The sequence below is a fragment of the Periophthalmus magnuspinnatus genome, chromosome 22 (genome assembly GCF_009829125.3).
Source record: "Periophthalmus magnuspinnatus isolate fPerMag1 chromosome 22, fPerMag1.2.pri, whole genome shotgun sequence".
Taxonomy (NCBI): domain Eukaryota; kingdom Metazoa; phylum Chordata; class Actinopteri; order Gobiiformes; family Gobiidae; genus Periophthalmus; species Periophthalmus magnuspinnatus.
This window is the reverse complement of record NC_047147.1, coordinates 26,817,841-26,844,787: the sequence shown is the minus strand read 5'-3', so window position 1 is coordinate 26,844,787 and position 26,947 is coordinate 26,817,841. Positions and strand designations below refer to the sequence as shown.

The following is a 26,947-nucleotide window of genomic DNA, read 5'->3' as shown; positions in this document are numbered from 1 at the left end:
ATGCAGCTAAAAACTTTACCAAAACGTAAGCTGCATTAAATAAAAAAATAAATAAATAAATAATGTGATACGCTTGATTTTGTAATGATAACGTTTAGTAACAAAAAATAAATAAAAAATAAATAAAAAATAATAATTTGACACGCTAATTTCCTGATGTTAGCGGAAGTGGCTAATGGAAACCCAAAAATGCGTGACGTCACTTCCGCTCCGGTAGTTTTGCGGGAAGTTTGGTGTCAGACTGCTAAATTCACGCACAGATCTCACCAGACAACCATCTAAAGGTACGTGTTCACTATTTCGATAACAAGTCCTGCGATAATCGTGTCTTTATGCAGCGATTGTGTCGGTTTGATGATAGGTAGATGCGGAAGTAGAGGAATCCTGGGTCGAAAATGATGCTAACTGCACCTGCTAACATGGCTAACTGCGAGCATCCTGAATAAAAGCATGATCAGACATTATTGTTAGGTCTAGTGGTGATTTGGAAGTGTCTCCTCGCTGCTGTTGACATGTTTGTCGTAAATATCTGCGGTATTGATGCTCGCACTGCTGTGAAAATAAGCCACGCAGTTTGTTTATATTTAGTTTTGAAGTTGCTACTACTACAGTGCATTGTGATGTAGCCTTATCCAATCCCAAATAATCAAAACATAGATGCAAACAGATGCTAAATCAAGCTTGTAGCCCTAATATCATGACATACACGTGACAATTCTCTCTGCTAATGTTAGATAGCTCATTTTAGCATCACAGAACATTGAAATAAATGATTAACTTGTGCACGTTTTAGATGCCTCCTAAACCCAAAGCTGCTGGAGGAGGGAAACGCAGAGCTCCAGCAAAGAGGAAGCTGGCAGATGAGTTTCCCCCAGGAGAGCTACTCACAGACACGTGGAAGAAATCCTGGAAACTCGGGGTACCTATCGGAAAAGGGGGCTTTGGGCTTATTTACCTGGGTAAGAATATGTCATAAGTTTATTGTGGGTCAGTTTGTGGCTTTAGTTGTTTACCTAAAAGTAGTAGATCACGTGAAGTGCGTTGCTGTTACTCACGTTGTGCTGTTTATGTTTGCAGCCGAGGAAAACTCTGCAAAATCTGTTGGCTCAGACGCCCGTTACGTCATCAAAGTGGTGAGTTTTGTGGGTCATGTAAACACTTTTACTTTCATTCTCTTTCACAGTGTTGCACCAGTTATAATTTGAGTTAAATCTGTGAATCAATAATAATTCAACAGATTTTGGTGTGCTTCTTTTCTTTTGGCATGAAACTTAAAACATCTATTTACTGTAGCTGGTCATAAGTTTCAACACCTTAATTACATCATTAATTTTTCACGGCGTCATTGTTCAACAGAGGCTTTCACTTTGGCTTTCATTTGAGTTTAATTTGTCAGAGTGCACTATATCTAATAAGGATGTAACAATATCCAAATCCCACTGTATATAATTATCAGTGATATTTACTGCAATATTTTGGAGAGGCTAATAGACATGTACATGATACTTTTGCTATTTTTTGCCTTGAGTTTGGTGTAAATCATTACGGTCATAAAGAATTAAGATTTAAAAGCACATGTCATATAATCTGAGCTCAAATGGAGTAAAAAGATCACAGTCTATGTAGTTCTGTGTTATATTAGCTTACAGTATACCAATACATGTAAGCAAATGATCTTGTAATGTGTATTTTATTTACAGTTTTATCATATTTGGATTATTGTTGCATCCCTGATATCTAATGCTTGTCTTTTATAAATTATATGCAATCTGTATTATTTAATATGCAAGTCATTATTGTGTAACTGCTACACTTTTCCCTGATCCATTGCTTTCTGTCTATTTGTGTGTTTTTCTTCTTATTTCTCATCTCAGGAGCCCAGTGAAAGTGGCCCCCTATTTTCCGAGCTCAAGTTCTACATGATAGCGGCGAAGCCCGAGCTGAGTAAGCCGCACTTCACTGTTGTTTGTACCCACACAAACAGAAGTATACTGTATTTCACTAAGCCAAAGTTAGCCCTGTGATCATAACACCGACGTCTCTCATCACCAGGGCAAACAAATAAAAGAAACCCAACTTTCTTAATTAAAAAAGACAATCTTGTAGCCGCGGCACAGAAGGGACCTGCAGAGGAGGAGAGGCAGTTGGTGGCTGCTCTGTTGCCCCCAGGCCGCAGCTTTGCATTTTATATAATAACAATCCAAATGTCATTCTCCCCTGACAATTAACTGTTATATTACTAAGGAACCAAGCGCTCATATTTTATTCATGGTGGATTCTCACGTTGTTGGTAAATATTTGTCCCAGCAGCAGATTAGCTGGCGGCCGCCCTGCCCGACTCTCCTCAATGGATTTATACTCTTATTACTTTGAGCAGTTCACACTCCAACATTAGTTAGCCTGGTGTTCATAAAAGTTACTGATTTTTTTAATGCAATAGCTGCGCTCCTAGTGGTTTAAATATCTTATACTGAGTAGTGTTGTCACGATACTAAAATTTCAAAGGCAGTTTCTATATTTAGGAATAGACTTGATACTCGATACTGATTCAGATACAAAAATGAAAATAAAAACTCTGTATTTAGACAATAGAATGTGATTTTCAACATTCAATAGTAGTGCTTTCTTTTATTCTGTCTTGTGAATATTTCTTTTTTAATATTAAAACCTGCTAAAAATGAATATGTAGTTTCGATACTAGTTTTAATATCGATTAGTATCTGATTTTTGATACTTTTGAAGAGCTATAAGGTTAATTTGTAGGATTATTCTAGCATTGTACTCTACTTTTTCTCTTAAATGTATACACAGTTTACTACGCACTGCTGGCTCTTCAATCTGAAAATTTTATCTCAAAACTACATAATATTATGCTGGTGATTTTTATTTGCAACAAACTTTTCTTCTGTGTACACTTGTTTATCTGACAACTAACATACACGACCATTCTCACAGACAGTGGCTCCCTCTTTTCTGCATCACTCGAGGAAAAACTAAAACTAAAACACAACTCTGCCTACACCAGTCCATCTTTCCCACAATCACGGAATAATTTAGCTGCACAAAATGCTTTTTATATATGTATATGAAAGAATGAGAGAATAAAGAATAAAGTCCATCTCTTCTGGCTAGATCGACTTGAGAAGACAAAATGTGAACATAAATAACATTGTTTTTGTAATCGTGCACATACAAAAATTACACACAGCAGTAAAATGATTTGATTTGAACATTTTTACATCGTTAGACGTCGCAGGGGGGTATTGTTTAAGAAATACTGAAGTGAAAATCTTACATGTACTTGTAAAACTCTTCACATAAATGTATATATGGATGGATTATATACGTTAAACTACTACTGGTTTCTCCGTGTTGCAGTTCAGGACTGGATAAAGTCACACAAGCTGAAGAGTTTAGGTGTCCCCAAATACTGGGGCACAGGATTTCACGACGCAGGAGGGAAAAGGTAAACTGCAAGTTGCATCAGATCATTGTTTTGTTCGCTTAGTTTGTGTGGATTCTGACACCTATTATGAAATTAAAGGTATACTATGCAACTTTTCTGGTGGAGGGCCTGCCACTTGCTCGTCTCCAACATGTTATTGCTTCGCCCAGAGTGTTATTACACAAAGGCGTTGGTAGTTTCAGGTCAGATCTGTGAATAGGAGACCCCCCATTCGCAGTGAGAAAGCATCAAGGTGTTTCTAAGCAATGTCTAAGATGTTGGGCTCCATCTCCACCACAAAAGTTACGTAAAGCACCTTTAAATACAAATAATTACTCCTCATGTGTTTGTGGTTCAGATACAGGTTTATGGTGATCGACCGACTCGGCGTAGATCTGCAGAAGAAGTTTGAAGAATGTGGAAAGCGGTTCCCCAGAAAATTAGTTTTGCAGCTCGGCCTTCGCCTGGTAAGATATTTACACTTATTATTAACTTGTTGTTTTATCGTCTACAGCAGGGGTATCCAACCTTTTTCCTCCAGTGAGCTACCTTTACAAAACAACAATCCCAGAGAGCTACTAATTTTGGCGAGTGCAAGAAACTGAGTAAATATTAGATCCACGACAAGCCTTAGATGAGGGAAAGTTACATAAACCATTGTTCATTTATTAGTCCACAAAGTTAGGCATCAAAATGATACTTTTACAAAATTTGAGTTATTCCGTACAATTCAATAATCCATATAATTCAGAAATCCTTTGTAAGGGGCTGGAGAGCTCCTGGTTGCTCCCAAACTACAGGTTGGAGACCCCTGATCTACAGTATTTGTGGCAGATAAGTTGCAGCTTTAACTTGAATCATTATCTTTTATAATTAGCTGGACACTTTGGAGTACGTTCACGAGCATGAGTATGTGCATGCTGACATTAAGGCGTCCAACCTCATGTTGAGCCACAGAGATCCGAACCAGGTCAGTGCTCCATATGTTAATACTAATGTACCCGCTTTAAACTGAACGCCCCCCAAATGTTTTTCCTGGTTACTAACTTTAAAATAGGCAGGAAACTTTTTAACTAGCCTGCTGATCTATTCCTTCCCACTTTTTGTTCAAATGTTGGAGATATAAAACCAAACACACAGCAAATCAAATGTCAAATTTATGGACAATCTGATCGCAGTCGCTTCGCAGTTGCTATTTTATGTCATATCTACAATGTTTAGTTTTTCTTGTTGATTTGACAGACATCTGCACTGTTTTTCTATCCTGTGTAATCTTTTTTTTTACTCATTAGCATTAGCGATGTCCGTAAAGTGTCGTTACTATTTATAAAATGTATTACAAAGACAAAATGATCAGACATCTTTAATCAGACTTGTTCTGTTGGACTCGGTGGTTTCCAAAGTTTTTACCTCATCCATTAGTCAAGACTGTACTGGATTTCTTGCTGTGTTTGCTGCAGCAGAGCCTTATAAATGTTTTCATTCGCGTCTGTATCTTTTGCTTTAGTTTAGTAATGTCCTATATCTTTGCTCGATGCACAGTGTCTTTAACTCAGCCCCAGAGAAATAAATCCAGTTGTTTTCCTCAGATGTTCTTGATCACGTCTCTTTCTATCAAACGCTGTCCGTCTCGTAAATTTCTTGTGCCATTCACAAATTGACAGATGTGACGGTGGATCTCTTCTAGACGTTGTTCTGTAGTTTCGTTGAGTCTGTGTATCTGATTTAGTCTCAATAAATCCTGATACACATTGTACCTTCTGTTGAGGAGGAGCCATTTCTTTTGAGTTCATTTAAAACAAGGGTGTTCAAACTTTTTTCTCCGAGGGCCTCGTACTGAAACATATTTGAAGCAGAGGGCCACAGACCAGTGTCGAAACAGAGTCAAACGGTGCATTTAACACAGGTTTGACAGAGACATTGTGCCTTTAATAAAACTTGGAAGATTATTTTTAGGTCTGTGTCACAATACAATGTGATGTTATTGAAGTTTTAAAGGAGGAATCTCTTCAGTTTGTAGTAAAAATACTTCCTGGAGGAGGCATGAGGGCCGCAGTTTGGACAGCCCTGATTTAAAAGGCGTCTTTAATCAACAGGATGCATCACATACAAAAATGCAACAGGATTAAAAATGATGACCATAGAGTACAACAGAACAAATCTAATTAATATATCTTATCACTTGCCCTTGTAATTAAATTTTAAAATTGAAAAGAGAGTTTGTAGACACCCTGTATGTAAAAGCATCTCGTCTTGGCTGGCCATGCTTTTTTTTTTTTTTTTATCATAGCTCTAGTGGTGCTCCTTCATTAAATTCAATTACGTCCTGAGAGGAGGCTGCGCTCCAAACAGGGGCAGATTAGATGGCAGCTTTTAGTGGAAAACAAGGAGGGGGCAAATATTTAATCTGAAGATTAATAATGTATCATTGGGGCTGTTATTAAAGAGCTATTTATAAATGACAATTTAAGACTGGCCTCATGGGATTTAAATTTGGTAAGGCTTTTATGGCTGTGCTTCTCTACTTACCAGGAATCCAATTTTTGTTTAATCTTCCTGCTACTTAATATACAGTTTCAAAAAGGAAAAGATTTATTATTTTTTTCAGCTGAGCATGTTTGAAATAGTTGTTTTTTTTGGCAAGGATTACGACTGCTGTAGTTGTAATTTTGTTCTTAAAATCTGGTTTTTGTTTTGTTTTTTGAGCTGATTTTTATACATTAACTGCTAAACTTATAACTTAAACCCCGAGCATTTTATGAAGTTATGTTGGATACACCTAAACTACAGATTTGAAAGAGACATGTTCTTTTTACTGTTGACTGTTGTTTGCAGATAACATTACTCTACTGAAAAAAAATTACTTTGAATTACCGGCCATAAAAATATGTGATGAACACTAAGTGACCTTTTTTCTCTCTGCACCAGGTTTACTTGGTGGACTATGGGCTGGCGTACAAATACTCTCCAAACGGGGTCCAAAAAGAGTACAAGGAGGACCCCAAGAGGTGCCACGACGGGACCATAGAGTTCACAAGTATCGACGCGCACAAAGGAGCAAGTAGGTGCCCCACTAATGTGTTCAGACAAATTTACATAAACGTTGGATCTCAGTGTGACTCTGAAGTGCTGTACGTTTGCAATTTGTTTTCTCCCCGACAAAACCCACAATGTCGATGAAACGTTCTGCACCGACAAAGATGCCTACGAAGGTTTGAACTTTGAGAGAGTTTAAACGAGAGAGAAATGTGAGAAAATGTTAACGCCTGTGTGAGAAAAGTGTATAAAGTGTGTGGTGAGGGGTTTTACAGACAAAAACAGAGAGAATAATCGTAAAAAAATAAAGCTGATACGTCGCGGATTCCGTCTGTTGCGGGTTATTTTTAGAACGTGACCCCCGCGATAAACGAGGGACCAGTGTATTATAGATTTACAATATTGTTCTGTAAATAACGTGGATGGACTCAGTTTCTATCATGTGTTTATCTGCAAGTTCTGTGACTCAGATAAAAATGTACAACTTTTTTTTAAATACTACTACTACGTAATCAACCAGTTTTTCCTTAAACTGTATAAAGAAGTGGATTAAAGTGAGTGTTCAGCTCCAAATGAAGCTAATCGAGGCTAGCAGTTATAGCGGCTAATCTGGAGCAGAGTTCAGCATTTGGAATTCTGACCACGCGTATCATAGCAACCAAAGAGCCAATCCAGAGCGAGGCTGATGGTTTAGCAGCTGCTAACGCTAACGGGAGCGACCTCAGGGAAAGAAGGCGTCTCATTCGTCTGTTATTAATGTTTATATCTTGATTTACGAACAAAATTGTGAAATAAAAACCCCAGGAACATTTAAGACCAAAATGACGAGTCTGAAGCAGCAGCGACAGAGAGAGGACTCAGTTTTTCAATAGAAAGTGAATTGAAGCCAGAGTTGATGGAGCAGGAAGCGCGCACATGATCACTTCCTGTTTGGAACGCGGCGGCTAGCGGGTTAGCGATGTCCATTTATACATACAGTCTGTTTTTGTTTTGTTTTTTTTAAGCAATATGTGACATTCAGAAAGGTTTTCACGAGGATTATTCTTCCATCTTGTTGTGTCAGTGCAGTAAAGTACTTTTAATATCATTGTTTATAGTACTTTCTGTAGTAATATATCATATTTCAACATGTATTATCGTGGCAAGTCTCATGATGAACTGACACGAGGCTTAAGGACATTTCAATATTTGGAAAACTAAAATATAAATGTACTGTACACATGAATAAATAACCTACTGTCAACGACACGTCACAAAAAACAGAAGTGAACTGTTTTTGCAGATAAAATATTGACTCCACTCAGTTCTCATGTGCTCTTCTAATGTGTTTTGACCACGCAAACTTCCAAAATAATTATAATATTTTGACAATGTAGGAGTTTTTATATTTCAAGACAAAAATTAAAACTAAATGTGAAGGATGTCGTACAAGATGTGTGTCTGCACCGAGACATTTTCAGTTATTGTTTGTAAAAAGAAAAAGTCCTGATGTTTTTATTCATCAAAACTCCAAAAAACAGTTTAGTTTATTTCAGGTTCTTCTCCTCGTCCCTGTTTTCCATCTGTCTCTTTCTCTATCCCCCCGTTCCCTGTCTCTCACTCTCTGTCTTCTCTCCGTCTCTCTATCGCTCTGTCTTTCTCTGTGTCACTCTGTTTCTCTCGCAGCCTCTCTCAGCTTCTCTGTCTCTCTTTCTCTCTCTGTCTGTCTGTCTCTCTCCATCTCTCTGTCTTTGTCTCTCTTTCCCTGTCTCTGTGTCTCTCGGTCTCTGTCTCTATCAATCCAAGTCTCTGTTTCTCTCTCGTTGTCTCTCTGTCTCTGTTTCTCTCTGTCTCTCTCACCGTCTCTCTCTCTCTTTTCTCAATCTCTGTCTCTCTCTTCTCTCGCTCTGTCTCTCTCTTCTCTCGCTCTGTCTCACTGTCTCTGTCTGTTTCTCTCTGTCTCTTGCTGGCTCTCTCTGTCTGACTGTCTCTGTCTCACTCTTTTTCTCTCTCTTTTCTCTCGCACCCTCTCTCTGTGTCTCTGTCTCTCTTTTCTCGCTCTCTTTTCCTTCCATTTCTCTCTTTTCTCTCTCACTCTGTGTCTCTGTCTCTTTTCTCTCCCTGTCTCTTTTCCTTCTGTTTCTCTTTTCTCTCTTTCTCTCTCCCTCTCCCCCCTGACTCCCTCTCTTTTCTCTCTCTGTCCCTCTCCATCTCTCTTTTCTCTCTCCATCTCTATTTGTCAAGATAGAGATAAGATAAACTAGATAAACTAAAAGTGAGTGTACACGATCTCTCTCTCTCTCTCCATCTCTATCTATCTTTCTCTCTCTCTCTCTCTGTCAAGATACTCACTTTAGTTTAAAAATGTTTGATGTCGTACACGTTGTCCGTCTGCACCGAGACATTTTCAGTTATTGTCTGTAAAAAGCAGAAGTCTTAATATTTTTATTCATTAAAACTCCAAAAACCCGAGACATCTGCTGCGACACTGTTCAGCCAAAATATCATGTTTTTATTCAAAGATAAATGCCACCAAAATGTCACAACAGTGAATTTTGGAATTTGTCAAAATAATGTTGTTTATTATCAGTGGATATTTGTTTTAACGGCGTCACGTGAACGTTTTTGTGTCCAGCCCCGAGTCGGAGAGCGGACCTGGAGATCCTGGGATACTGTATGGTCCAGTGGCTGTGTGGACGTCTGCCCTGGGAGGACAAACTGCAGGACCCCGTCTACGTGAGGGACGCCAAAATCAGGTCAAACATCACAGAAAAGAGGTGTTCAGTGTCAAAATCAGGTCAAACGTCACAGAAAAGAGGTGTTCAGTGTCAAAATCAGGTCAAACGTCACAGAAAAGAGGTGTTCAGTGTCGAAATCAGGTCAAACGTCACAGAAAAGAGGTGTTCAGTGTCGAAATCAGGTCAAACGTCACAGAAAAGAGAGGTGTTCAGTGTCGAAATCAGGTCAAACGTCACAGAAAAGAGGTGTTCAGTGTCGAAATCAGGTCAAACGTCACAGAAAAGAGGTGTTCAGTGTCGAAATCAGGTCAAACGTCACAGAAAAGAGGTGTTCAGTGTCGAAATCAGGTCAAACGTCACAGAAAAGAGGGGTGTTCAGTGTCGAAATCAGGTCAAATGTCACAGAAAAGAGGTGTTCAGTGTCGAAATCAGGTCAAACGTCACAGAAAAGAGGTGTTCAGTGTCGAAATCAGGTCAAACGTCACAGAAAAGAGGGGTGTTCAGTGTCAAAATCAGGTCAAACATCACAGAAAAGAGAGGTGTTCAGTGTCAAAATCAGGTCAAACATCACAGAAAAGAGGTGTTCAGTGTCAAAATCAGGTCAAACGTCACAGAAAAGAGGTGTTCAGTGTCAAAATCAGGTCAAACGTCACAGAAAAGAGGGGTGTTCAGTGTCAAAATCAGGTCAACATCACAGAAAAGAGGTGTTCAGTGTTGACAAAAACATAAATCTGTTTTATTGTGTTGATATTTAACAACACATTGAGTGTGTTAATGTGTCTATGTAAATGTCCAGGTGGATTTCTCTCTCGCTCTGTTTCTTTCTCGTGCTCTCTCACTCGGTATCTCTCTGTCTCTGTGTGTTTGGTTCTCGCTCTGTTTCTCTTTCTCTGTGTTTGTATATGCCTCTCTCTTTCTTTGTCTCTCTGTTTCTCCGTATCTGTCTCTTTTTCTTTCTTTCTGTATCTGTCACTCTCTGTCTCTCTCTGTATCTGTCTCTCGCTCTCTGTTTCTCTCTCTCTGTATCTGTCTCTCTCTGTCTCGTTCTCTGTCTCTCTTTCTCTCTCTGTCTCGTTCTCTGTCTCTCTTTCTCTCTCTGTCTCTCTGTATCTGTCTCTCTTTCTCTCTGTCTCTCTCTGTGTCTCTGTCTCTCTCTCTTTCTCTATCTCTCTCTGTATCTGTCTTTCTCTCTGTCTTTCTGTATCTGTTTCTCTATCTCTCTGTCGGTCTGTTTGTCTTTATCTGTCTCAGTCTCTTTGTATCTGTCTCTATCTCTCTTTGTATCTCTCTCTCTGTCTCTTATTGTCTTGTCTATGTCACAAATTCAAGTCTCTCTCTGAAACGACATCACACTAAAATTATTTTGTGCGTTGCTTGAAGAGCTGTATTTTTATTTCTTTATTTTTCTTCCTTAGGAGTCGGGAGAACATTCCAGAGTTTATGACAAAGTGTTTTCCGTCGCAGGACAAACCGGGTGAGTGAAACGAGCATAAAAATGTGAATGAACTGAATAACGTGGACACAGTAGAGAGTTTACGACATTTAACGACGACTCGACGCTCTGATCTATCGATCTGTACCTTAAAGCTGCACTGTGTAACTTTTCTGATGGAGGGTCTGCCGTACTCTCCTAAAAAGTTACATAGTTCATCTTTAAATCCTGAAATGACACCTCTGAGTATCGTCCTCAGGGCTTCTCTTTGTCTAAAGTTCAGTTTATTGTTTTGCGTCTGTCTCTTTCTCCATCCTCTCTCCCCCACTCTCTCACTCTCTGCCTCTGTCTGTTTCTCTGTCCCCCTCTCTCTCTGTCTCTCCACTCCCACTTCACTCTCCTTATCTCCCTTTCTCTTTCTCTCCCTCTCTCCTTCTCTGCCTCTCACCTCTCTTCCCTCCTCTTGTCTCCCTCCTCTCTCCTTCTCTCCCTCTTTTTTCTCTCTCCCTCTCTCACCTCTTCCCCTCTCTCCTTGTCTTTCTCTCTCCCCGTCTGTCTCCCTCTCTATCCTCTCTCCTCTCTTTTCTCTTTTCCTCTCCTCTTTTCCTCTCCTCTCTCTACTTCTCTCCTCTCCTCTGCTCTCCTCTTACCTCTTCTCTCCTCTCTTTCCACCTCTCTCTCTCTCCACTCCTCTCTGCTCTACTCTCTCCTCTTCTCTCCTCTCTCTTCTCTCTATTCTCTCTCCTCCTTGATATCCTCTCCTCTGCTTTCCTCTGCTTTCTCCTCTTCTCTCTCTACTCCTCTCTTCTCTCCTCCTCTCTCTCCTCTCCTTTCTCCTCTCTCTTCTCTCCCCTCTTTACTTCTCTCTCCCCTCTCTCTCTTTTTCCTCCGCTCTCCCTTCTCTCCTCTCCCTCCTCCTCTCTCCCCTCTTCCTCCTCTCTCTCTTCTCCCTCCTCTCTCTCGTCTCTCCTCTCCCTCCTCTCTCTTTCCTCCTTTCCTGCTCTTTATCTCTCTCTCTCCTCTCTCTGTCACTGTAACATGACTGTAAGTGGTTACATCTCGCCGTCTTCTCGCCGTCTCCTCGCCGTCTCCTCGCCGTCTCCCCGCCGTCGTTCGAGGTGTCTTTTTAACGTTGGCACTTTGACCTCGGGCGGCGTCGGTTCGGGCAGGAGCGGCGCAGAACACGGAGCGACGTCACGCCTCCTCCTTTTCCGCCCCGCTGAGCTCCGCCGAACTGTTGTTTACAACTCCATCTGAGGAAAGTCACACCAAACACAACGAAACCACGGCAACCAAAGTGGAACATTATGGTGGGAACGGAAGTGTGGAAGGGAGGATGAGTAAGAGGATGAGAGAAAAGGAGAGAGGGATGATGGAGAACAGTCGAGGATAAAATTTGACTTTTTTGAACAAGTAACATACAAAATAACATACATGAAAAAGACTTTAAAGCTCCACTATGTAACTTTTCTCTCTCCCCTCCCTCTATCCCTCTCTTCTTCCACCATCTCCCTCTATCCCTCTCTCCTTCTCCCTCTTCTCTCTTCCCTCTCTTCTTACCCTGTCTTGCTCTCCCCCTTTCCCTCTCTTCTCTCACTCGTGTCTTTCTTTCTCTCCCTCTCTTCCTTCACTTTTTCTCTTCTCTCTCACATGTCTTTCTCTCCCTCTTCCTCCTCTCTTCTCTCTCATGTGTCTCTCTCCCTCCCCCCTCTCCCTCTATCCCTCTCTTCTTCCACCATCTCTCTCTTCTGCCTTTTCCCTCTATCCCTTCTTCTCCTTCTTCTTCCTCCCCTCTTCTCTCTCTTCCCTCTCTTCTTACCCTGTGTCTTGCTCTCCCCCTTTCCCTCTCTTCTCTCTCCCATGTCTTTCTTTCTCTCCCTCTCCCCCCCTCCCTCTCTTCTAGACCTCTTCTCTCTCATGTCTTTCTCTCCCCCGCTCCCTCTCTCTCTCTTCCTTCACCTCTGCCCTTCTCTCTCACATGTCTGTCTCTCCCTCTCCCTCTCTTCCTCCTCTCTTCTCTTTCTCGTGTCTCCCTCCCCGCTCCCTCTCCCTCTTCTCTCTCTCCCCCTCTCCCTCTATCCCTCTCTTCCACCATCTCTCTCTCCCGCCTCTTCCCTCTGTCCCTTCTTCTCCCTCTTCTTCCTCCCCTCTTCTCTCTCTTCCCTCTCTTCTCTTCTCCCCCTTTTCCCTCTCTTCTCTCTCCTCGTATGAATGTTCACGTCTTGGTTTACGGAGAAAATAGCGGAATAAAAACACAAAGATCATGTAGAGGGTTAATACGAACATTTAAAACCAAAATGACGAGTCTGATTGGACAGTTTTTTGTTTTAATGCTCACGCGGCGGCTAGCAGGTTAGCTATGTCCATTTATTTAAGTTTAAGTGCTAATGCTAAATTACTACACGCACCGGAACGTCTCGAAAAACCCCGCCCATTTGCACGTCTTTCTCTCACCTGCGTGTAGACTGCGGCGTGAACGTTTTCTGACACGTTTTGGAGCAAATACTACGTGAATTTGTTTTTTTTTTAGCACACTTTGAGTTCTCCGTGCGTGTAAACGACGAGTGTGACTGGGCGGGTGTGTTGCAGGTGAGCTGCAGAGGTACCTGGAGGAGGTGAAGAAGTTGGGCTACCACGATCGGCCGCCCTACGACAAACTCCGCTCCATTTTACAGGCGGGACTCAAGGCTCTGAAGACCGAAGACGACGGGAAACTGGAGTTCAGCTCCGTCAACGGGGCTGCGTCGCCTAAGGTCTGCACACTGTCAACTGCTTCATTAAAACTACCAGGGTTTATATTTTTTAAAGCAATACTAGCCAGTCTTCTGCATTTTAAACACAGAAACTAGTAGTAAAATCCAGTGTTTGACAGATCTGTTGTATATTTTATAGTCCGTTTACAGTAAAATGAAGATAACACTTTGTATAAACAACTACACAGTGTTTAAAATATCTGCACACATATTTATTTGACCTGGTTAATGTGACTTTGCGTCTGTCGAGGCTCAAGTCACTTTCATGTTTCCTGTGAGGCCTGAGCGCTGTTTGTTTTTAGCGTAGTTCATGGTGGAGAATAGCTGCTCACAGACGTATCAGATTTTCTACACGATTTCACTCTTGTTTTTAACGTCCGTGATCAGGTGTTTGTGAAATCTTAATGAATTCACACACTGCCTGACCAAAACAAAAAGGTCACACACTCTGATATTTGGTTGTTCTTTATCTTTGATCACGTCACATTCTCTGTGTTGTTGTTTCGATTTCTCTTCTTCTTCACAGATTTATTTCCATCCAGTTGTTGCATAAATGTTTCACCTGTTGCGTTGTTGCCGGTCGAGTCTGACGCTGCGACTTTCCCAAACAAAAGGAACAAACTCCAGTATTTCGGTTTTATCGACTTGGAAATCCGTCCCATAAAATGTTTCCAAGCTTTTTATTGCTCTTACAGCGTGATCCACCCCCTCCCCCCCCCTCTCATTCTCTCTTTCTTGCTCTCACTTTCTCATTCTCCTCCCCTTCTCTCATTCTCCTCCTTCTCTCTCTCTCTCTTTCTTCACTCCCCTCTCTGCCTCTTTCCATCTCTGGCTAACCTCACTTTCCACCTCTCTTCCCTCCCTCTGTTTCTCTCTCGCATCTTCTCTCTCTCCCTCTCTTCTCTCTCTCCCTCTCTTCTCTCTCTCCCTCTCTTTATCTAAACCTACACTTCTTTCCCTCCCTCCTTCTCTCGCTTTCCTTCACCCCATGTTTCTCTATCCCTCTCTCCTCTCTCTATCCCTCTCTTCTCTCTCTCATGCCTCTCTCCCTCTCTCCTCTCTCTCCTCCCTCCCTCTCTCCCTCCCTCCCTCTCTCTCTCCCTCTCTTCTCTCTCTCATGCCTCTCTCCCTCTCTCCTCTCTCTCCTCCCTCCCTCTCTCCCTCCCTCCCTCTCTCTCCCTCTCTTCTCTCTCTCATGCCTCCCTCTCCTCTCTCCTCTCTCTCCTCCCTCCCTCTCTCCCTCCCCCCCTCTCTCTCCCTCTCTTCTCTCTCTCATGCCTCCCTCTCCTCTCTCTATCCCTCTCTTCTCCCTCTCTCCTCCCTCCCCTCCCTCTCTCTCTCCTCTCGGTGCATATGGGCGATCCATCGGGGACGTGGTCGTCGTGAGCCGAGGGGGCGACCGGGGCCTCGGCGCTGGTTATCGTTCGCAATTATCCCGCCAATCTGTTCACCTCAGCGGGCGCGGCGTAGTGATCATGAGGTAGCAATTGTCAAAATGGAGACTAAAATGGAGTCGGGGGGGGAGGGCGGAGAAGGGGGTGAGGGGGGGGGCTTTGTTAAAGGGAATGACTCTCTAAGTGGCTCCCCTTTAATTCCCAGGTTTAATAATGATGTTTTATTTCACACAGACAAAAACTACAGAATATTTGATCATGTGACCTGCGGATTTTAAACCTGCTGCACTTTGACCGTCATAAAAACTAAAAATCTGTTCCACTAGTTCAGTTTAAACAGTTTAAACAGTTTCGAGCTCAAAACTTCTTCCTCACTGACCTAACTCATTCTGAGCGTCGTAATTATTCCCCCTGATGAGTTTCTAAGCTCTTTTCACCACTTTTCAAAAACCTCTCCTCCTCTCTCTCTTCTTCTTCACTTACCTCTCTCGCTAACCTCCCTTTTCGTCTCTCTCCCCTCCCTGTTTCTCTCTCGCACCTTATTTTTCTCTCTTCTCTCTCTCCCTCACTTTCTCTATCTAAGCCCAAACTCCTTTCCTTCCCTTCTTCTTTCGCTTTCTCCCCCTCTCTCTTCTCGCCCCCATGTTTCTTTTTCAGCTCTTCTATCTATCTATCTATCTATCTATCTATCTATCTATCTATCTATCTATACACATATATATATATACACACATACACATATATATACACATATATATTTATACATATACCTCTTTCCCTCCCTGTTTTCTCTCCCCTCTCTCCCTTCTCTTCTTACCCTGTCTCTTTCACCCCTCTTCTCTCTTCCCCCTCTTCTCTCTCCCGTGTCTCTCTTTTCCTCTCTCCCCCTTTTCCCTCTATCCCTCTCTTCTCTCTCCAGTGTCTTTCCCTCTCTCTCTATCCCTCTCTTCTTTTCCTCTTCTCTCCTGTGTCTCTTTCTCTCCCTCTATCCCTCTCTTCTTTTCCTCTTCTCTCCTGTCTCTCTCTCTCCCTCTATCCCTCTCTTCTTTTCCTCTTCTCTCCTGTGTCTCTTTCTCTCCCTCTATCCCTCTCTTCTTTTCCTCTTTTCTCCTGTGTCTCTCTTTCTCTCCCTCTATCCCTCTCTTCTTTTCCTCTTTTCTCCTGTGTCTCTCTTTCTCTCCCTCTATCCCTCTCTTCTTTTCCTCTTTTCTCCTGTGTCTCTCTTTCTCTCCCTCTATCCCTCTCTTCTTTTCCTCTTCTCTCCTGTGTCTCTCTTTCTCTCCCTCTCTTCTTTTCCTCTTCTCTCCTGTGTCTCTTTCTCTCCCTCTCCCTCTATCCCTCTCTTCTTTTCCTCTTCTCTCCTGTGTGTCTCTTTCTCTCCCTCTCCCTCTATCCCTCTCCCTCTTTCCCTCTTCTCTCCTGTGTCTCTCTCTCTCCCTCTCCCCCTCTCCCTCTATCCCTCTCTTCTTTTCCTCTTCTCTCCTGTGTCTCTCTTTCTCTCCCTCTATCCCTCTCTTCTTTTCCTCTTCTCTCCTGTGTCTCTTTCTCTCCCTCTATCCCTCTCTTCTTTTCCTCTTCTCTCCTTCTTTCCTCACTTTTCAAAGACCAGAGTGGAGTTTTGACGTCGCTGTGAAGCTAACGGCTAACGTGCTAACTTTTTGTCGTTTTTCAGAAGGCGACAAAACGAAAACAAACGGCTGTAACTGAAGACGACGGCGCAGACGCTGCAGAAAGCGCCGTCAAGAAAACGAAGGTTGCTAAAAAGAAAGGTACATTTTCTTATCGTTCTTCTTTTAAATATTCTGTATTTTCTGGACGATAAGTGTCACGTTTTTCTCAGTTTGTTCTGGGGGCGACGTTTATGTGTTTGTTTCTCGTTTATCGCGAGGGTCATGTTCAAAAAATAAACACGAAAAAAGGAAAAATCCTAGAAATCTTAGTCAGTTTTATTTTTTACATTATTCTGTCTGTTTTTGTCTGTAAAACCCCTCACCACACACTTTATACACTTTTCTCACACTCTTCCTTCTTCTTCCTTTTTCTCTTTCTTTCTTTTTTCTTTCTTTTTCTTTCTTTCTTTTTCTTTTTTTTCTTTTTCTGTCTTTCTTTTTTCTTTATTTCTTTTTCTCTTTCTTTATTTCTTTTTTTTCTCTTTCTTTCTTTGGTTTTTCTTTTTCTTTCTTTTTCTCTTTCTTTTTCTGTCTTTCTTTTTTCTTTCTTTTTTCTTTCTTATTCTTTTTTTTCTTTTTCTGTTTTTCTTTATTTCTTTTTTCTCTTTCTTTCTTTGGTTTTTCTTTTTTCTCTTTCTTTCTTTTTCTGTCTTTCTTTTTTCTCTCTTTTTTCTTTTTTTTTCTTTCTTTCATTTTCTTTTTCTGTCTCTTTTTTCTCTTTCTTTTTTTCTTTCTTTCTTTCTTGTTTCTCCTTTTTTTCTTTCTCCTCACCACACACTTTATACACTTTTCTCACACAGACGTTAACATTTTCTCACATTTCTCTTTCGTTTAATTGATAAATTGATTGAGAAAATAACTTCCTCTCGACTCCGATGTAAAAAGACAGTTACACAATTTAAATTCACAGCTTTGCAAAATCGTTTTCCACAGAAATAATCAAACCAAGTCTCAAAAATAAACAAAACTACGGTGAGAAAACCATTTGACTCCGTCTTTTTGCGCCGCCTCAGCACGTTTCCCAGGCGTGTGCTCTTTTCCTCGTCCGTGCTGTCGCTCTTAAAGTGACAGTAACATATTTACGTAAAACTTAAAATATCTTTGAACTGTTATTATTTAAGTTTTACGTAAATATGTTACCGTCACTTTAAGAACGACAGCACGGACGAGGAAAAGAGCACACGCCTGGGAAACGTGCTGAGCTGTTTTATGTTTTAATATTTAATTTATCAACATAAGCTACATTTATTTTATTGCGCCAATGTTGATGTTAAAATATCTTTGAACTGTTATTATTTAACATCAACATTGGCGCAATAAAATAAATGTAGCTTATGTTGATAAATTAAATATTAAAACGTAAAAGAGTATTTAAAACAGCTCAGCGCGTTTCCCAGGCGTGTGCTCTTTTCCTCGTCCGTGCTGTCGCTCTTAAAGTGACGGTAACATATTTAGTGCGACTTATATATGTTTTTTTTTCTTCATTTTTATGCATTTTTTGGCTGGTGCGACTTTTACTCCAGAAAATACTTACTCTTACGTAACACCAAAGTCTTTAACATGTCACTTTTCTTCAGAGGTCAATGGTGTGAAGAAATCTCCCGCTAAAAGTCCCAGAGTTAAAAAAGCACTGCCTAAGTTCACAGAAATGGCGACGCAGACTTCACCAGGACTCGCCAAAAAACCCAGAGGTCGCCCCAAGAAATCTGCAGCCTGAGCCACACTCCTCCGTTTGAGCCGCCGCCGCCGCCTTAGAACGTCTTTTCATTTTTTTAGATTATTGTAAAGTATGATTTTCTATCTTATTCTTATGCACTGACGCTGCTGTTTTAAGATGTAACTTGGACTTTATTGTAATAAAGAAGGATTTCCTCTGGTATTTCTTATCAATTTTACTTTATTTGTATTTGAAACGTCAAACAAAACCCAACAGTTACAACAACAACAACAACAACAACGCATAAATAAACATCAAACATGAAGGTCCTAAATGTCATAGCAACAGGAAAAATGAAGTGATAAAATGAGTTTGTATTAAGTTTTTATTATGTTTTATGTCCAAGTAAAAAAATTAAACAGGAAAAGGAAGAAAAAAAAGTTCAACTGGTTCAACTGTTGGTGATTCACATTTGACACATTCTGACTCTCGTCACTTTGACCAGTTGTTTTTGTTTTTATCTGAGCAACATCAGACTGAAAACATCCAGAATGACACAACTACAACAACACAACAACAACACAAACATATAAGAACGACACAAACACATAAGAACGACACAATGTGATTCTTTTATTAGTTTGTTCAGATTCTGTCAGTTCTTTTAAACATGTTTAAAACACAAACTTTGAGCAGAATCCTGTCGTTACAATAAAATGGTGAAGCTCGTTTGACTCTGGTGTTTCAGACCAGCGCCTCAAGATCAGACCATTTCTAAAAGTTATTCATGTTTTTTTAATGTATTTTTTCTGTTTTGATCCAAATTTCCAGTCCATTTCCAACGTGTTTCCTGATACTGTTTTGACTCGTCCCACATCTTCATATTGTGACGTGTGTATATGCTCTTTTTTTTTTTCTTCTTTTTCTTCTTTTTCAACAGAACAGGAAGCTTAAACAAAACATTGAATTTATGTTTTAAATGAAGACAGGGCTGGGATTGAATACGTTTTCTTCTTCCCGCTCCTTTTTGAGATTATATAAGGATTAATTTGTGAAATGTGCTTTAAGTGAACCCCATACATGTGCTCCAAATACATAAAATAAATAATATTTTTTTAAACAAATTTTAAAAAGCAGTTTGAATTAGCAAGTCACAAATGCAGTGTTTATTTTTTTTATTTTATTTTTTTTTATATTTTATCTTTAATATTTTTTCAATATCAGACCATTTTTAAAAGTCATTCATGTTTTTTTTAATGCATTTTTTCTGTTTTGATCCAAATTTCCAGTCCATTTCCGACGTGTTTCCTGATACTGTTTTGACTCGTCCCAAATCTTCATATTGTGATGTGTGTGTGCGTTTGGCCCGTTGCCCGTCTCTGTCATATTGTCGCCACATGACACTTTTGAGATAGTTGTGAATCTTGTCACTCAGCACAAGCCTGTTTTTGATCTGCCAACTTCACGGGGACCACATTTCACACATAAGGAGCGTTTGACAGATTTGTCCATTTCCTATGTGTCCGGCTCGTTCCCCGATGGGACCCCGAGTCTCGTTATCTGCGAAAGGGACGACCCGAAAACGCCCGCACCCCTCTCCCCAAGACACGAGCACAACGGCGAGGTTCTCCAAGTACATTTAATATTCATTTTTCCCTCAGACCTTTCGAAAAAATGGTGTTTTAAAAGTTTGAGGCGCCTCTTTTCTAACTAACTCTTTTTTTTTGTGCTTTTGTTTCATGGAAATGAGTTAACACGGCATGGTCCCTTTAAACTCTTAAGTCGTCAGCTTCATTTTTTACATTATTCTCTATGTTTTTGTCTGTAAAACCCCTCACCACACACTTTATACACTTTTCTCACACAGGCGTTAACATTTTCTCACATTTCTCTCTCGTTTAAACTCTCTCAAAGTTCAAACCTTCGTAGGCGTCTTTGTCGGTGCAGAACGTTTCATCGACATTGTGGGTTTTGTCGGGGAGAAAACAAATTGCAAACGTACAGCACTTCAGAGTCACACTGAGATCCAACGTTTATGTAAATTTGTCTGAACACATTCTGTACTGGACAGGAGACACGGCACGGAGGAGACTGATGGACAATGGTCTACAGTCCAACAGCCAATCAGGACGCACGACACAATGGTCTACAGTCCAACAGCCAATCAGGACGCACGACACAATGGTCTACAGTCCAACAGCCAATCAGGACGCACGACACAATGGTCTATTGTCCAACAGCCAATCAGGACGCACGACACAATGGTCTACAGTCCAACAGCCAATCAGGACGCACGACACAATGGTCTACAGTCCAACAGCCAATCAGGACACACGACACAATGGTCTACAGTCCAACAGCCAATCAGGACGCACGACACAATGGTCTACAGTCCAACAGCCAATCAGGACGCACGACACAATGGTCTACAGTCCGACAGCCAATCAGGACGCACGACACAATGCACGAAATTGCACAAAAATAATCCACAAAACAGCAAGACCACAAAAGATGAACTGTGATATAGTGATAGACGACAGTATTCACTATTAACACAGTAAGACAAAGCACATTACATCGCCTAGCAACCCCGACGGCCGCTGACTAATGAGCTAAACGCTTAAAATGGACTCCAGAATAATTACAGTTTTACTTTTAATTCTTTATTATTTCACAGAAGAAGAGTCGAGGCGTCGTCGTCGTCTCAGCCGTTTATTTCTGTTCAGCTTGAATAAAGTAAGGAATTAATGTTTCTCTTTGAATATCAATACACAAATATCAACGTTCGAGGTGATTTCTTCCCAGTTGTTGCGAGTATTACATAAGTTTAAGAAAATGTACCTCGTTTCTCCTGTAGACGACGTGAAAAGCGGTGCATGATGGGATATGGGAGAGCGCTGCAAGTCTGCTCGGATGCTTCGTTGGCGGCCGATCTCCATGGAAACGCAGAGCACATTTGTCGTCCGCGTTCGTCGGGTGCGTGAAACAGGACGGGCCTCGTTGCTCCGGAAGTGACGTAAGTGACTCACTTTGCATTGGGTTGTGTCCTTTGGCAAGACACTTCACCGACCTCGCCGACGTGAATGAACACAGTGTGAGTCGTTAAGTCCGTTGGCACAAAATGGCCGCCCTTTCTTTATCAGTCGAGGCTAGAAGTAACTTTTCACTCTAATTTATGGGACTAAATGAATAATACCTACACTCAACTGATGGTTTATTTCACATGCGTCAAACTCAAGGCCCGGGGGCTAAATGCGGCCCGCCACGTCATTTTATGTGGCCCGTGAGAAGATAAATTAAAAGGCCTGACTGTCATTTTAAAATAAGTCTGTGCTGCTTTAATGTTTGCACTGAAAATAAACTAATGAGACTTTCCCAGCAAGTGGAACTGAGAAATATTTGCAAATGATCATCACAAAATGTTCATGAAGAGGAAAATTGTCGGCGTGGAAGGAAGTTTGGAGGAAGAAAAGTGAAGGTGAATATAAGTTTGTGCTTTGAGGAGAAAAAATTGTATGTTTTTTGTGTTATTAGGCGCGGTCGGTACAATCTACGTCGACATTTTGACACCAAACACGGAGCTAAGTGTGAAAAAATGAGTCTGCAAGAAAAACAACAAATTGTCCAATAATTAAAAGTCTGTAAAAGGACGGATTTGAAGCAGAGCTGAAGGTCTGTGAGGAGGTGTGTCCCGACAGTACACAGTTTATCACAGAAACAGTTATTTAACAAGTTTAAGAGTAATTACATTTATTTTACATGACATTTGTTTACATTTTGTGACATTTATCCTGCCACAGTCACATCTGGCCCTTGACGGCGGCCATTTTGCTGATGTGGCCCTCGTTGAAAATGAGTTTGACGCCCCTGGTTTATTTCATTTCTTGACTTTTTTTTGTAATAATATTTATAAACTTTCCTTTCCTATCACACATTTTGTCCGTCCTTTTGTGGTAGAATCGGGGTAAACTTTCCATTTATCGTCCCGTGACAGAAAAACGCCCCCTGTTTCGCGCACCTCCCTCTCCCCGTAGTGACCTCTGGGACGCCACAGCCTTTGTCCCGCAGTAGGGGGCAGTAGAACGGAACGTAATGACATCAAATGGAGGCGTGAGGAGGGAAGGGGCCGCCGCACTTAAACACAACACAGAATCGTAGAAACGGAGCGACCTTGTGTGAGTTTTTATTTGTTTCTTATTTGGGAGGGGTGGGAGCTACGTGGGAGTCCGGGCTACACTCTTGTCCCCACTGCGTTTTGGCCCTGGGTTGGCGGGGCATGAAAACGTGCCCAGCGGTGGGTCTAAACGCTGCTGTCATGATACTGGTGCCAAATGTGCCCCCATAGGCCCACAGCCAATAACTCAATAACACTTTGCCCGGCCAGTGGCTTCCAGTGTTTGGGACAATTGAGGCTCTTTTTGGGAAAAGGGGAGGTGGTCCTAAGTGTCGGAATGTTTTATGTCCAAAAGTTCACAACACGGGTGAACTACTCATGTCTCCACAACTGCAATCCAACAATATGAGGTTTAGATATGTGTTGTTTTTTTTACTAATAACCCGACGTCTGACAAACGCTCGTAAACATAGTCACATTGTCCCGGTTCTGTTTCGTTTCAGGATTGATTTTAAACTTTTACTGTTTGTTTTTAAAGCTCTTCATGGTCTCGCGCCTTCACATCTTTGCGAGCTGTTAACGGCTCATACGCCCAACAGTCGACACCTGCTGGACGTCCCCAGAACCAAAAGGAAACAGTGGGGTGACCGTTCATTTTCTGTGGCCGGTCCCAGACTTTGGAACTCTTTACCCCTAGAGTTAGGCTCAGTCACTACTTTGTCTCTGTTCAAAGCCAAAGCTAAAGACTCGTTTGTTCACGTTTGCCTTCAGCTAATGACTGTTTTTTACTGTTTGTTGTTTTGTATATAGAATTTTTGTTGTTGTTATTGTTGTTTTTACATTTTAATGCACTTGAAAAGCACTTTGGTTCAGTTTTTGCTGTTGTAAAGTGCTATACAAATAAAGTTTTGTTGATTGATTGATTAATAACTGACATTTTGCATCGACAATTCCGTTAAAGCAACACCGAGTAACTCTTTGGTGTAGGAACTTTATGGAAATATTCAAACACGGACTGAGCGAGTGCGACGTCACCCTCAGCGTTCAACTCCAAATGAAGCTAGTCGATGCTAACAGTTATAGCAGCTGATTTGGAGAAAAGTTCCATATTTGGAATTCCGACCGCGACTTTCATCCAGTTCCAGTTCATCTTCACTGCACATAACTCTCAATGTGTCTGTCAATAAATGCCTGTTCATTTTAAAGTCCCACTGTGGAACTTTTTGGACAATGATATGTTATAAAATCATTGCAGATGTTTTCATTGCACCAAAACACCTCGGAAAACGTTCAGTGAGTGGGTTTGCATCTCCACAAACCTGACTCAAACATGGCTCGTTCCACCATATGGCGTCAAAACTTTGCAGAATGTTCCAGACCAGACATGTCAGACTCAGGCCCCCGAGCCAAATTTGGCCCTTGATATAAATATATTTGGCCCGCAAGATCATATCAAATACATATTAGACCTGTCCCACTGAGCGCCGCACCAGTGCAGTGCATGGACCTCTGATAGTACGAATCCCAGAATGCTTTGCAAATGTGTTGGCGCCGACCCCCACCACTTCTGTTGACACCCATTAGCATCTCACTAATGTCGACTTCACTCCACTCCGAAATCCACCCCGTCTGAAAAACATGCAGATGTTCAATTTTTTCAATAAATATTTAGTTATTCACAGTTTTTAATTTTGTCCCTCTGTGAATTTGAGTTTGACGTCCCTGAACTAGACTGTATATATAAATGGACATGGCTAACCTGCTAGCTGCCGCTTTCCAAACAGGAAGTGATCATGTGCGCACTTCCAGCTCCATCGACTCTGGCTCCAATTCACTTTCTATTGAAAAACTGTCTCCTCTCTCTGTAGCTGCTGCTGTCAGAGTCGTCATTTTGGTTTTAAATGTTCGTATTAACCCTCTACATGATCCTGGGGTTCATTTTTTTTTAGTTATTTTGAGGTTTTGTTTTGTTTTTTGTTTTGTTTTTTGTTATTTTGAGTTTTTTCTTTTTTTTCTTTTTGAGTTTTATTTTTTAAAGTTATTTTATTTTTTTATTTTTTGTTAATTTGACTTTTTTTGTGTTTATTTTATTATTTTTTTCTTATTTTGAGTTTTTGTTTTTTTATGTTATTTTGAGTTTTTTAAAGTTATTTTTAGTTTATTTTTCTTTTTTTGAGTTTTTTGTTTGTTTTTTAGTTATTTAGATTTTTTTTTTTTTGTCATTTTGAGTTTATTTTTTGTATTATTTTTGTTTGGTTTTTTTTGTATTATTATTACAACATTATTCCGTAGTCACTTGTATGACTAAAGTTTTATCGTGGTCACGTTCGTCTTGACAAAACTCCACTCCACACTCCAGACCTCCTCAAATCCCTCCACTCTCCATCTTAATTAACCCACAAACTGTCAAAACTTCCGTGGAAACTTCCGCATTCCCACCAATATGCAAATGAACGTTTTCCAGCTTTGATCAAATTTGTCAATCCTTTTTTTAGACAATGTTTCCTGGAACGGTTTGACGCCCACGCCCAGATGCGGTCCGCTCCGGAGCCTCGTTTTCGTACATACAGGGAACCAACATTTGCACTTTACGGACTTTCAAATAACTTTTACAACTCGGCATCAATTCTCCGTCAGCTTCAGTCCGTGTTTCTATCAGGAAGTGACAGTGATGCAAAAACCGGAGGCGTTTTAGTTCCGAGATGCCAGTCGGAGTAATAAACTTTCCACAATGCTCTACTGTGGAAAATTTCGCTCGTCGTCATGTTAGCGCTGATGAAGTTTTGAACATCTGCTGGTGCGTATGTGAACCCGGCGTGTTCAGTACGTGGGCGGAACAGAATCGTTATTGTGCCCGTTCTTTAGACGCCGTTATCGCCGTTACAGCAGGAACCGAGCCGGGACGTCGGGTCGGAGCACCTATACCACGGGAAAAAAAAAAGGAACGCTCGTTTTAAATAAATGCAAACCGTCTCCACGTCTCGGCTCTAACTACGACGGACAGAAAATCAAAAGCATTTTTTTACTATTGGCAGGGATTCCATATAATATAATAATGGGAAAACGTTGAAATGAGGCCAAAATAAAAATGCAAATTGATCCAAACTTTGGTAATTACAAACTGATGGACAAAAAGTTTTCCAACACAATTCCAGTTCCACTTTGTCTTGTTGTTTTTTATTTTAAAGGTGAATTATCTTCCTGCCGATTGTGCATTATTAATTAGAAAATCTGGTTTAGAGAAATGATAAATAAGCAAAGAATAATTGGCGTGTGTGTGTTTAAAATGAGCTAAACTGTTTCATTCATCAAAAGTGACATAGATTTACGATTACTGTGGCTTTAAATACTTGGCAAATTGTAAAATAAACTAAAATGAAAGCTTGTTTTTGCATTTTTGGTTGTGTTTTTTGCACTGAAAAACATTTACAAAACAACATGTGTCCTTGTTTCTATGGAAATGCAGTTTTTTTGGCTTTAATCTTCCGCAGTACGGCTTTAAATGTGTCTTTCTTCGTGGAGAATGTTTCCGAGTGAGTAGATTGATAGAGACGTTATTAATCGTGAGGGAAAATGCTGTTTCTCACATTCATTTTTACATTGTATGACCGTGCATTGTGTCGTGCGTCCTGATTGGCTGTTGGACTGTAGACCGTTGTGTCGTGCGTCCTGATTGGCTGTTGGACTGTAGACCGTTGTGTCGTGCGTCCTGATTGGCTGTTGGACTGTAGACCATTGTGTCGTGCGTCCTGATTGGCTGTTGGACTGTAGACCATTGTGTCGTGCGTCCTGATTGGCTGTTGGACTGTAGACCATTGTGTCGTGCGTCCTGATTGGCTGTTGGACTGTAGACCATTGTGTCGTGCGTCCTGATTGGCTGTTGGACTGTAGACCATTGTGTCGTGCGTCCTGATTGGCTGTTGGACTGTAGACCATTGTCCATCAGTCTCCTCAGTGCCGTGTCTCCTGTCCAGTACAGAATGTGTTCAGACAAATTTACATAAACGTTGGATCTCAGTGTGACTCTTAAGTGCTGTACGTTTGCAATTTGTTTTCTCCCCGACAAAACCCACAATGTCGATGAAACGTTCTGCACCGACAAAGACGCCGACGAAGGTTTGAACTTTGAGAGAGTTTAAACGAGAGAGAAATGTGAGAAAATGTTAACGCCTGTGTGAGAAAAGTGTATAAAGTGTGTGGTGAGGGGTTTTACAGACAAAAACATAGAGAATAATGTCAAAAATGAGGGACCACTGTATTTTCAGTTGAGATATAGTGTATTTTCGTCCCCAGTTGCCTCATGCAGCTTTCTACACCTTCATTTTAACAACAAAATGTATGCGAGGATGAGAAAAATACCTCCTCTTTAATACACATAGAAGTAAATACTTCCTCTTTAATACCCCATAGAAGTAAATACCTCCTCTTTAATACCCCATAGAAGTAAATACCTCCTCTTTAATACCCCTTAGAAGTAAATACCTCCTCTTTAATACCCCTTAGAAGTAAATACCTCCTCTTTAATACCCCATAGAAGTAAATACCTCCTCTTTAATACCCCATAGAAGTAAATACCTCCTCTTTAATACCCCTTAGAAGTAAGTACCTCCTCTTTAATACCCCATAGTAGTAAATACCTCCTCTTTAATACCCCATAGATGTAAATACCTCCTCTTTAATACCCCATAGAAGTAAATACCTCCTCTTTAATACCCCATAGAAGTAAATA

At 41.0% G+C, this 26,947-nt stretch overlaps 1 protein-coding gene across 1 annotated transcript; it reads left to right on the top strand.

Annotated features, from left to right (window-relative positions):
* Positions 1-211: 211 nt before the first annotated feature.
* vrk1 (VRK serine/threonine kinase 1) lies at positions 212-18,270 on the top strand. The gene is made up of 13 exons (XM_033988120.2): positions 212-284; positions 794-959; positions 1,078-1,133; positions 1,875-1,944; positions 3,379-3,466; positions 3,804-3,912; positions 4,323-4,415; positions 6,374-6,506; positions 9,096-9,216; positions 10,614-10,672; positions 13,220-13,383; positions 16,450-16,546; positions 18,025-18,270. Exons 2-13 carry the CDS (start codon positions 794-796, stop codon positions 18,162-18,164), a joined length of 1,296 nt encoding a protein of 431 aa, XP_033844011.1. The 5' UTR covers positions 212-284; the 3' UTR covers positions 18,165-18,270.
* Positions 18,271-26,947: the final 8,677 nt, after the last annotated feature.

Excerpts from the sequence above, each read along its gene's own strand:
- vrk1 (XM_033988120.2), top strand. The coding sequence starts at position 794 with ATGCCTCCTAAACCCAAAGCTGCTGGAGGAGGGAAACGCAGAGCTCCA. Across the intron at positions 3,467-3,803 it reads CACGACGCAGGAGGGAAAAG|ATACAGGTTTATGGTGATCG; the intron begins GTAAACTGCAAG and ends TTTGTGGTTCAG. Across the intron at positions 3,913-4,322 it reads TGCAGCTCGGCCTTCGCCTG|CTGGACACTTTGGAGTACGT; the intron begins GTAAGATATTTA and ends TTTTATAATTAG.